This window comes from Varroa jacobsoni, unplaced genomic scaffold (genome assembly GCF_002532875.2).
Source record: "Varroa jacobsoni isolate VJ856 unplaced genomic scaffold, vjacob_1.0 scaffold_920, whole genome shotgun sequence".
Lineage (NCBI taxonomy): Eukaryota > Metazoa > Arthropoda > Arachnida > Mesostigmata > Varroidae > Varroa > Varroa jacobsoni.
Window position 1 is genome coordinate 72,548 of NW_019213822.1, and position 12,293 is coordinate 84,840.

At 40.7% G+C, this 12,293-nt stretch overlaps 1 protein-coding gene and 1 long non-coding RNA gene across 2 annotated transcripts; one reads left to right on the plus strand and one right to left on the minus strand.

The window, feature by feature from the left end:
- The first annotated feature begins 1,059 nt into the window (after positions 1–1,059).
- On the plus strand, positions 1,060–11,950 carry LOC111264987 (uncharacterized). The gene is made up of 3 exons (XR_002683186.2): positions 1,060–1,295; positions 11,237–11,385; positions 11,671–11,950. It is a non-coding gene; the product is annotated as an uncharacterized LOC111264987 (long non-coding RNA).
- Positions 5,866–11,227, minus strand: LOC111264988 (uncharacterized). Its single transcript, XM_086970271.1, has 3 exons — positions 10,271–11,227; positions 9,540–9,736; positions 5,866–6,762 (listed from the first exon to the last, which is right to left on the minus strand). Exons 1-3 carry the CDS (start codon positions 10,282–10,284, stop codon positions 6,665–6,667), a joined length of 309 nt encoding a protein of 102 aa, XP_086826397.1. The 5' UTR covers positions 10,285–11,227; the 3' UTR covers positions 5,866–6,664.
- Positions 11,951–12,293: the final 343 nt, after the last annotated feature.

The following is a 12,293-nucleotide window of genomic DNA, read 5'->3' on the forward strand; positions in this document are numbered from 1 at the left end:
TTGTCAGTGTCGTGTTTTACTGAATGATATCTTATGGTTTTTTCGTGTACATAGGTCTGAGGTACTTAGCTTCTAGACACAATCATTGAGAGAGTTCACCCAATTAGAAATCTCAAAGCATATGCGATTCAAGTACAAACTTAACTTTAAACTTTCGCTAAAGTAAAATTGTAACCTGCGCAATACATTCAGTGTGGATATCGATGCTTTGAAACGCCTTGAATGGCAATCGAGCGAAACGACTCCCGACGAAACCCAGTCCTATATCTTACTGGATAAGCTATCAGAAGGCTAGCAATCTGTGGTTTATGTCGATAGTCAAGTTGACCGTTACGTATCCTTCTGGTAAGTCTAACGTCCTAAGCATTGAAGGCCTATTGCTTAAGTACCCTCCAGAGGACTTCATGCTACTACTGTGGGAATTCCCACAATCTGTTCTGATAACGAGACTACAGTATACGATGTAAGCACCCATTTAGCCCAGCTGAGGTGTTTTTTAACAATTTTTGATTACCTATCCAACTTCTTCAGGATCACTTCACGGAGTCGTTTTTTTCCTGTGACTAGCGGACCCCAGTCTGTAATCAACAATCAAATGGTGTTGTCTCTGATTTTATTACTGCGGCAGATTCAGTAAAATGGTGCAGCATATTTGGTATGCGTATTGACTACCTCACCTCTTAGTGAGGAGCGTGTAGGCTACAGATATGGCGGAGAAAGCAACGCAGTGAGGTATGTGCACCAAACTGGACTGGGTGAGGTAGCAAGAACACGGGAACGGCGGGATATACGAGGCCGCGGTAACACTATTTGCTGCCTGTTGCTTCAGCAGCTCCCATAGAACGAGGCTCATAACGGAGGCTCCTCGCCTCGGTCTATCTCTGTACTGAGGAGAAGACCCCGCGTCGCTGCTGCTGTTATGTTGATCATGTAATCTCCTGTTGATAGTCGGTCATTCGTTTCTCTGTTTTTCTTTCGTTGTCTTTTTCACCTTTCCCAAATTGGCGCAGCCAGGAGCGAGGGCGGGCGACGTGCCTCAGCCATTAGCCAGCTATTCGGTCGGCGAGTCCTTAAAACCGCACTCAACGGACGCTCTACGCAGACAGACCGCTAGGCAGACAAGCAGACAAGCTACAGATCTTTGTAGTAGAGTCACTGTCTAGTAAACAAAGTACGAGGCTATCTGACCGTGAAAAGTGCCCCTAGAAAGATAGCCGTTAGGGCAAGTACGCAATTGTGCCGAGGCAAACTTGATTTGGATTGACGTTAAATTAACTGAAATAGGAAAGCACAAGGTTAGTCGAAAAAGTTTTTTTTCTTCAATTGCCAAACATGCTTCGTGGCTAATAACTAGGGCTTGAAATTCTCAGCGGTTATTAATATTAAGAAAGTTGGCAAATTAATCAAATAATAACACGTTAATGGCATTTACTACAGCTGACTCTTAAGCCTACACTAATAGCACTTAATAAAATAGAAGTTTTGAATAATATGTATGTTATCTTGCTCGATATAAGTTCGCGTACAAACACTATTCATGTGCCGACTGTAAAACCAACAAGCTACCGTCAGACACAGATATGAAAATACCGTGTGTAGATTTGCGCGCTTAAAGTTGGTATTTCTCGACGTATAGGTACGGAATTCATTGGTCGCGTTGTGCCATCCGAATTATGCCTGCCTACTGTTCGTATTGTTTCTATGAATCGGTGTGTGTTTTTTCCAGTGAAAATGATGGAAAGCATCAAATTTATAATATTTGCCTTATTGCTTTCTTTTTATTGAAGTCCATATGTTTGCAAACTGATGATAATGTGGTGTCCTGGATTAGCGAAGCAAGAAAAACGCGAGATACACTTTCCACGTATAATTAGGCCCGAAACATAGGGACGAGCTTAGTCAATATTGCACACGTGATTTTCCTAATACTATGATGTATTCAAGATTCAATTATTATATTGTGCCTGTTTGCAGCCTGGTTTAAATTCATGCTTTACTTTTGTATAAGGAGTCGCTCTTTCTCTAGTCAGTTTCTTAATTGGTTCCTAAGCAAAACCAGTGGATTCCTAGTTTTTTTCCCTTAAATGTAATAAGAAAATTTTCAAATCATAAATTAACCAAAGCTAATAGTACCGATTTACTTTTCTCTTTGGTGAAGTTGAAGTATCAGGGCTTGGAAAATGTGCTCTAAAAAAGTGATTCTTCCTTGCTCCTATAACCGTTTTTCGATCCTTATAATGCAGTATTTACAATATTCTTTTGTGCATCGAAGGAACCTAGGCATAGGTTCGTCTATATTACCTGATAAGATAGACAACTGATATTTCCACTATGAGAATAAACGATCGAAACGTTTTTTCTGAGCACTTCGCTGCCTTCTGTAGTAATTATAGATTGATTCCGGAACTAGCCACCACACAGAACAAGCCACAGGTTTTAACAGATCATTATTTCGCTTTTCCGATTGAGACATGTAAGGCGACGTTAATCACGGCGCTCATTGTTTCCTTTTCCTCCAAATCTATCACAGTTGCCATGCCCGTCTTCTGTTCAAGTCAAAGGTACTAACTACCATTGCGGAGCAACTCTAGCTAGCGTACTGCTAGGTACCTTGCAAACTGCCATTTTCAGTGTTATCGACCTTACTTTAATATCCCAGTGGCCGGCTGGTTTTTTTTTCCGTTCCTAACAGCAAATTCTGTGTACAACAAAAAACTATCAGTCGCTTGTTTCAGGTTGTTTTGATGCAAAAAAAAAACATAGAAAACAACATCTACCAAATATATACACGTTGTTCAGTTTATCGGTTCTGTACGACGGTTACGAATGCTAAGAAGAGACAAAATCGGTTAACTGTCGCCTGGGTAACGTATCAATCTTCGGTGCACGAAGGAGATCCGTTAAATCATGAAAACTTTAACTCCGCCGCTTGCTTGTCGATCGTAAACATCAGCGAAAACGTAAACGTCCACCCTCATCATTACTGCATTTGATGTGGCGCATCGAATAATCGAGAACAGAGTCAATGTCGACTTGATCTTATTTCTTGACGCTTTCCCTCTAGGAGGAATACGGAAATAATTATGGCTAGTCGATGGAAACCAGGAACTGCCCGCGAATAATCCACAACAATATCAACAAAAACAACCAGTTGTTGGTGCTTGGGCAGTTGATTAGGTTTGAAAAAACTGACCTTAGCCACGGTCGTTACTGTTGTCACTCAATTTGATCGGTAACAGATCGCTATGACACCGAAGCTACCTCTGCATAAAAGAAAAATGTTTCACAGTTGTATTTCTGTTGGAGGAAGAGAAATTATCTTTATCGAAATACTCAGAAGCGAGACTCTCGTCCCCAGACCAAGCAACGCGTTGAATAAAAATTCCATATACGGATGATTAGGCCCATCGTTGGTCTCCTGGTGCTCAACCTAGGCGCTTCCACAAAGAGATCCCGAAAGTTTGCTTGCTCGTCTATCGGACTGCTGTAATTTACAACGAACTTGGAAACCATACGGAACTCAAATGAGAAATAAATTGCAGAGGGTTGTTTAAAATTGTACAAACAGAGGCTGATGTATCAGGTGATTGTCATGCATGACCTTCTGCTATAATTATAACACAGCTTAACTTTATTAATAATCTTTGCAGTTTAGGAATGACAAGCTTGGCTAAGCTGCTAACTGTCAATGCTTCAGCCTTTCCCATCTTGGTTTCATTTTATGACGCGCCTAGGCCGTCTGCTCTCAGCTTACAGATGCGGTCTTGCATTGTGCCATTACACCGTTCGTTAAATATTGATTAATTATCCTCATACTCTCTCTGCAGCCAGAGCGGCGCATCGTTTTCAATCAAGTATGCTCACATGTCAAGTTCTCCTCCTGGTGGGATTGATGCGTGGACTGGTGCTTGCGTCCGGTTACCAGCAACGCCGTTCCGAGTTTGTCATAATAGACCCGTTGTCAACGAGAGTGCCGGCCAACCGCTATCACCTGGATGATGATCATGATTTTTTCCGACGGATATCGATGCGAAAGATGAATCAGGACACGTTTCGGAGGTTTCGCCGACGACTCGAGAGCAGTTACGGTGAATCAAACCCAAGTCCTTACCGACTTCGTCACCTTCCTAAACAACTATAGCGTGTGTACCAAGTCGGATCCTCTACAATAGACACATAAGTCATAAATAAACAGCGTGAAATGAATCACGGCTGTATTGTCGTCAGCGTATTAGCTATCAGCAAAGGTTTCAGAAACTTCCAATGTGAAAACCTCGAACTTATCTCAGCGAGGACGACTTCGTTTCCAAATGATGGCGGCACAATGGCCAGAATCATATGCACAGCACAAACGAAGATATGCTGAAAAGTTTCACATGTATGTTAAAGGAACGAGTTATAGTTAATTCTATTTTAATCTATCCGAGAGTCACAAAAAAGCTTGTGTAATAACTACAAACTATACTTAATACTACCTCTGAAAATAGCAAATATGATATTGCTACTTTTACCGCGTGGAGAGAGAGAGAGGGTGAGGTAACAGGCTCGAAAGGACATGCGTACAAAGAGATATTCATCATCATCATCATCATCATCATCATCATCATCATCATCATCATCGTCATCATTATCATCGTTACAATACGTTCTAACAGAAATCGTACAAACCATTCATACGCAAGCTGTTTTCCCTACTGCGTGTTATTACTCACAAACGTATATACATGTTGTGAGCTATTTAGGAAGGCCACCGTAACTGGGTCACCTGTTCCCACTTCATCGATCACACATTTGTATACTTCACGTGCAAACGGAGTAACAGCGATGAGTGACGGAGCTCGATTCTCAACAACGGGAGCCTTGTAGAGTAGTCCCGTGTCGGCTGGTCTTTTTCATGTGATGGACAAAATAAAAGGCACAGGTACACTACATGTACATGAAAAAAATAAAGATACACAGCGTTCGAAATGAATACATAATATTGCGTATATGCCGTTTGTTGTCATTAGATTCAAATCATTCAGACTAATTATTACAATGGTATTGCAGAAACAATGGAAAACTATTAAAATGCATGTATCATGAAAAAAAAGTAATTTTAGAAAAAAATTAGGGTAGGTTTAGCTGTTTAGACTAGCTATGTTTTTTTGCTTAGCTGCCACTTCAACGTTAAAGCGCTATTCGACTGTTTTTTGGCCACGTTACGGATGACAAACTGTGCCTTGATTTATTCGCTGCGGCGTAAATTAGACTGAATCTGGCTAATTGTATTGTAACAACAATGTATTGGATATATATTTGACCTATATACACCATTGCGAAGTAATGGTGATGAACAAAATGTTTTTATTTACTAAACACGTGACACATCTGTGTCTCATACAAGTACCTATTGCGTAACGGTGCATAGTGCCTTAGTTTTTGTTATGAGCGTTGATCTTTCCGAGAAAAATCACACAAGCCAGAGGCGTGTCTTGTTCCGTTTGCCTCTTTATTTACTTCTGCTTAGTAAAATCTTGCTGAACTATGCCGGTGACACAATTAAATATAATATTGGTCTGATAGTGCCTTTGACACGTCAAATCTTTGGGGATTCACATCCTTCAACTTCTCACTTGTCATTTCCATTTCCAGTACCATTAACCAGCCAACTACTAACATGAATAACGTAACATTTTCCATTTACTGAGTCATTGCTGTTTTTATTAATAAGCCAGTTAGCGTTCACTGTCCACCTATTGAATTGGCGGGACTGCCAACGCTGAATCGGAGACGGTTAGCTTTCACTTTTTGTTACACCTACCTTGTTCGCTTGCTTTCGTTTGTGCCGGTTTCTTGTTGTTGCTGCTGCTTTAATAATTTCAGCTGAAAAACGGATGCAGGCAATTACTACTTTGGCGGGATCTTTTCTACAGTAATGGATGGTGGGCGCGATTTCCAACACCCATTAAATCGTATCGTACCGCATATGGACAGCAACAGCAACAACAACAGCGGCAGCGGCAGCAACAGCTGTAGTCTCCGCAACAATTACAGGCCGCTGGCGCTACAATAAATGACCCCGTGTAGCAGTCTTTACCGGCGGTAAACAACATCTGTGTTTCTCTTCATTTCTTTTTTACATCTTAAATGCGTTTACCAACCTTGAGAGCAGTATCAAAGTATAATGTCGTTGCTAACAGTTGTTACTGTCGTTCTCGCTGGAAGAATTGCTGACAAACTCGCGCATCTATCGGTCAATCTGCACGTATTTAATAGTGGCATATGTAGCGGACGAAACTGAAAGGAAGGCGGAACGGCAGCCAGCCTCGTCTGAGCTGTCGTTGCAGCGAGCTCAAGCATGTCAGTGTTTCCATGTTTGTAATTTCCGTAAACAACAGATATCGACGGGTAAACTAACATACGTGGTCATTATCTTTCGTTTGTACCGGCAAGGCCAGCAGCGGTCATACGATGCCATGACCGTTGACCGCCGCTGGACGACGCTGATACCGCCCGTTTGTAATAAAGCGATTCTTCAATTAGAGATCCGTAAATAAACTGAATGTGAATCGTCAACTCATTATGGTCTGTACGCTTTGTGTTCATAGATGGTACTTTCATAAGGCATCGAACGAAGTCCACGTTCTCCGTAAGCTTTCTAGTTAAATATCTTCTGCACGATCTACTTGAAGCGTCTACAAATATACATGGTTGCTTCGAGAGCGAGCACTATCGGACCTTTTCCCGTAGTTTCGACTTGTCGATACGAAAAAATTACATCTGAAATAGCCAAAGGTAGCAGACGTTTTAGACTTCGTTCAGACATCGGCTAGGATTTTGCGAGCGTTATCAGTCTGAAGTGCGCTAAGTCGTACGAGGTGAAAATAAGAAATAATGTTTGTATTCGCTAGTATAAACGTGAACACTGATAGTACTAAACAAGTAGGGTTTTACCCCTCTAGTGGAGATCTGAGGAAGGCAATATGGTATTTCATGGCATCCTCGAATTAAGTGTGTTTTGCTGGGTGATTAATTAAACAACGTTGATTTTGCCGGCGCCTTCTTTTCAATTTATGTGCAATAGACGATTCGGCTTCCGCTATGAAACAGGACCGAAAGTAATCGGCAACCAGAAACGCTTATGTGATTTTGCTATCTATACGAAAGTTTACCCTCCTTAAGATTTTGTGTGTCGGTCGCCGAGCTGATTAGTAGCATTGGATATCTATATTGGATTTCAGCCAGCTTTCCACGCACATAAAGCGCGTCTCAGTGGAGGTCAATCAAGCTCGTGTAGCGTCGTCTGGTACAACGTTCTGCGACTGAACTGTGTTTGTATAAGTGTATGAAAGTAATATTCATGTTGATTGAGATCCGTAGACTGACAAGTGATTGGCGCAAGGTTCAAACAAGCATAAGCATAAGTACTGGAATCCAAGCGGGGTCAGCGGAAATCTGTTACTTACGATCGCCCCTCCTTCCGATTCTGGGTGCCGTATTCGTACGGTGTCAAGCGTATACTAGTACTATAATCGTACCAATATAGCGAAAGCGGAAGTTTCCCAACTGCAGTCAACTTAGCGCTCAAGCAGTATACGTTTATCCCGTTAATACCGCGTAAACACGCTCTCTGCTAGTTAGACAGGTGCAATTGCTAATCCATTTGTTGCGGTAGGCAGTCAATCCAGCTGTTACTACGGTCGCCTTTGACATAACTATGTGGACTGAAAATAACTTGTAGACTACAAGCCTCTTCTAGGGATAGAGTCTCTACTTGAGATACTGCTATGCTACCGGCTCAGCAACAATTATGTTTTGTGTCGGACAACCACCATGTAAACTGATTTTCATAAAAATAAACTCTTCGGTTTGCTAATGATTATATATGTCTTATGCAACGGGCTACAATGATAATATAACTGTAGCACAATCTGACCTATGATGTTCGTAAGGAGCACAATGCATTATGGATTAAACGTAGAAGCAAGTATCTTGCGTTCCACTTTGTTCAAAAAATAATATCCATTTTTTGTTATTTTCGGCAACCCGCTTGGACTATCACGGTTGGCCTTTTTTTACCGGAAAATGCTACTCTTCTTGAAAACATGGCCGCACATAAAAAGCGGCTCTTATTTTAGTGTTGATTGCAAACAAACCGACTCCTTATCGCCTGCGTTAATTTTCCATAAGCTGACAACGGAGAACAATTAATTTTGACTTTAAAAACGGAATCATTTCTGATTAACCTGAAGAAGGCGCAGCAGGAAGTAAGAAGGAAGTGGAGCCAAGCTTTCGAACAGAACTGTTGGTTCCGGAATAAGCTGGAAGATAGGAGAGTCGATGTTTCTCTCTGGGACGCCATTAACAGAGCCATGAAAAAAATGTAATGATTCGGGTACGCTAGAAGAAATACAGTTGAAGGATAATCATCGGCGCTAGACTTCATGCAAGAACCGGAAGTGGTAAAATGTTTTAAAGAATGCTAACACAGCAGTATACATCAATTTGTGTTCGAAATCGGCTACTGAAGACCTAAAAAAAAAATAATTCGGGCAATCAAATTAAAATTTCCCATTTCTTTCTTGACAGTGTCGTATGCGGCAGTGCTTTGTTAACGAATAATTGATGGGGACTAACAGAATTCAAACACAGAAAAGCTCAAGATCATACTAAAATCACAATTTAATAAAGATATGAGTTTTATTAATCAGTATGAATGGGGCTGCATAGCTCGCGTGTATACTGTTCGAATACTAAATGATCACGCTATTTTCTACAGAAATCACTGCTTCGCATTCATTGTGAAACTGAATCGACCCTTTACCTGCAGGTATCAGTACACAACCTAACCTATAATATTCCTTTCGCATTACAGATATGCTAACTGCATACGGAGCTGAACAAGCACAACGTTCAGTTGCTTCATCTTGTACGTTTTCAACAAGCAGCCATTAAGCGTTGTCACCTTTTCTCATTTCGGGTATAGTGCAGTGGCATCGTTTCCCAAGCTGTAGACATATCTATGATTATACGTATGATTGAATGTCCATTGATGCGTGAAATGTTCGCGTGTTCAGCATAGCTAGCAAGCATGTGTGCTCGACTTATCTCCAAGCTTCAATACCCTTTCTCTGGAGGACACGTCCCGTTGGGACAAATTTATGTATTCTAAAATAATTAATTAACAGTCCACTACTGGACGTTAAGAGTACACGTTAGCTAAAGCTATATATATTGGCCCTTTGATGTTTAAAAAGCAACTTAATTATATAAATCCGTATTCAATCAGTAGAAAATGAGCGAAGAAGCTATGTAGCTCCCGACTTGTTTAAACGGTTATCCTATAAGCTACTTCTTCTTAGCCTGCCAACTGGAAATATTCAGTTGTCAGAGTTTTCATTTTGGATTTCCAGCATCGATTTTCACGTAAAGAACCTATAGGAAATCACAAAATCCCCGAATAAGAAAAAAAAACATGAGTTTAGGTAATACTGCAAGGATAACATGTGTGAATTCTTCTTACTAATGCGTCCACGCATGGTAAAGAATAGTTTTACCTCGTGGTGTCGGTTCTACTATCATAACGTTGGGCGTTTCCGACTGCAGCGAGACAAAGTATCCGCAGACAAACAAAAGAGCGTATGCCCTAAGTTTCACCATCTCCGCTGCAGCTAAAGATATCTCTGAGACCAGCGTCGGGAACGAATAGGAGAACAAGAGGAAGAAATTCACATTGCGACAAATACTTTTGTTGCTGCAAAATCAAGCCAAGAAATGCGCCAAAATAAAAAAAGTAGCTTAGAGGTGGCACAACTAAATGGCAAACTTTGGATCTGGGTTTTCACCTATTGTGTTACAATCTTTAGCGTTATAATTGGGATTGAATAGAACATACGCTCAATGAATACCCATATCGAATCATACACTGATTCTGTTTGTAAACCATAACTAAGTTTCGTTGAAAGACGCACAACAAAAGCTCTGACCAGGTAAACTATTTATTTCAGAGGCAGATTAGCAGGTGAACATAGGTTTGGACTATTTCAAAAATTCCTTGTCATATTTATGAAGTTTTGTATGGAAATTTTTACTTTGGAGACCTTACGTGTGAACAGCTTATCTGAGAAGAACTGGGCTCATGCTAAAGATAAAACTACGTCGTTGACCCAGATTAAACCAGTGTTCTTCGTTACTACACAAACCTAGCGTCTACAGTTAGACCGTCCGGCTAAATGGTCTTGTGAAGCAGATCCATGCGGGACCTGAACGTTTGTAGGTGTTCACTAACCTTTCCAGTTGCATCAAAGCAATGATTCTAACAGTGACGCACCGAAAAAATTATAGGTGCTTTACGAGTGTAGGCAAATCAAGCGCGTTATTTACGTACTTCACTAACTCTAAACACAAATGACCTGAAAGCTAGACACATTTCGTGCTAATGGTTGCGAACAATTTCGTTGTAGTTCTCAGCCTTGTCTCAGTTTACAAGGAGTCTGTTAAGCTCTAAAACATATGTTCGCAGCAAAAGTTCATCACTTGCAGTAATACAATTGCATATTATATTCGGATTGTTTTCTAGTTTGTGTTAACTTCATGGTTTAACTGTCTATTATCCTTTACGGTAATGTTCCGCAGTGTTTTCGTGCTCAGGTTTCGTTTGGGCAAGCTAATAAGCCACACGATTTCATAGACGAAGACTTAGCAACATCGGGCTGATTATTTGGGATTCAAACGCATTTGCGAAAAAATGCGTTTAAATCCGAACATTCTACAAAATGTCTATTCCTCACTCGAATTATAATCATCACTAGATTATAACATGAATATCAGTAATATCAAACAGCTTCAGTTCATGTTAGCCTGTAGAGCTCGAGCAGGCTCAGCTCCCAACCGATGATACTAGATCTAGCGCAACATGAGTGATGAAATTTCAATGCGCAGAGGTTGTTTTTGATGTTCTCTCGCTTTGCTCCACTTGAAATTACTACTTATAAAGATTGAATTTATAAAAATGCTACAGCAGGATTCACTTACCCAATGTTTCTATAAAACGCCATTAGCAGTTTAGCAGAACCATTTTATATCTGTCAGTCAACGTGTCTACGGTACTTCTTCCATGCTCTTTCGTTTGCGTACTTGGCAGCACGACGAATCACACGAATAGACATAGCAGAAAAACTAACAAAATGTTAAAACGAGATAAAGAGGAATGACTCATATTTTCCTTTATCTGTCACCTCTCATATTGTTTCAGATGTTGCGTATGATGTTTCTTCTCGTCCTGTTGTTGGCCATCGACGTAGCGACAAGCTCGATTCTGTTTGGCGGTAGTGGGTACGTATACCCCTATGACAGACCGTACATCACAGGCGGATATGGGAGACCCTACGGTGTCTATGGGGAGTGAGTAATTATAGTTAGTACCTTATCAATGAGTTCCATCGAAAACAAACGGGTGAATCTCCAGTGTGTTAGTTTGTAGATAATTGGACATGACTGCTATAGCGGACTACAAGGAAATTTTACAAAGAGAGAATTGAAGGCGGCGGAATTACGTCTCAGGATGAATCAGAGTGGCTTATCGTGCATGCATCTCGGGTGTCAATAAGAAAGAAGCACATGCCAAATGTTGAAATACTTCATCAGTCCAATATAAACAGCATCAAAATATGATTTTAACTATTACAGCCCGTACTACGGCAGGCCGCGTCCGTACCCTACCTACCCATACTACCCAAGGTATTAACAGACTTCTAAACGTCGGTTTCAAGATCGTCAGTGCACGACGTCATGAATAGGAACAAACTAATATCCAACAGTACGTAGCAACGTAATTATACTATAAGTTCATATCATCTAAGGCCAACTGATACATTTGCCGTGATTCAAACGGGAATTTTGATCTCATATGATCCATAGGTGCATTTGCTAGCCGACAATTTGCATACAATAAATATTCATACCCCAATTCGTTGTCATTTCTTGTAGGTATCTATGTATGATTTATCACCATTTTGTACCAGCTTTCCTAACACTTTTGAAAACTCTATTCGATATTGGGGCTCAAGTCGTACCTAGCATATCTCGTGCTAGAGCTATCTGGTTTAAATAAGAGAATACAAAAATGGAACACGTACAGCCGAGTTGTGAATGAAATGAACGCTGTAAAACGGTGCGTGTACAATTCGCCATGTAAAAATGTCTTGTCAGACAGCCAACAGCTTAGGTTTGAAGTTCTGTTGATTTGCCTCACTTGCCCTGACAGAATATATCTCGAAGTGCTGCAACGCTTAAGTAGCCGATAGATACGT

Bases quoted from the DNA above. Each gene is read 5' to 3' on its own strand.
- LOC111264988 (XM_086970271.1), bottom strand. The intron at 6,763-9,539 runs GTAAAACTATTC...TGGCTATTTCAG, and splicing joins AGTAGAACCGACACCACGAG to ATGTAATTTTTTCGTATCGA.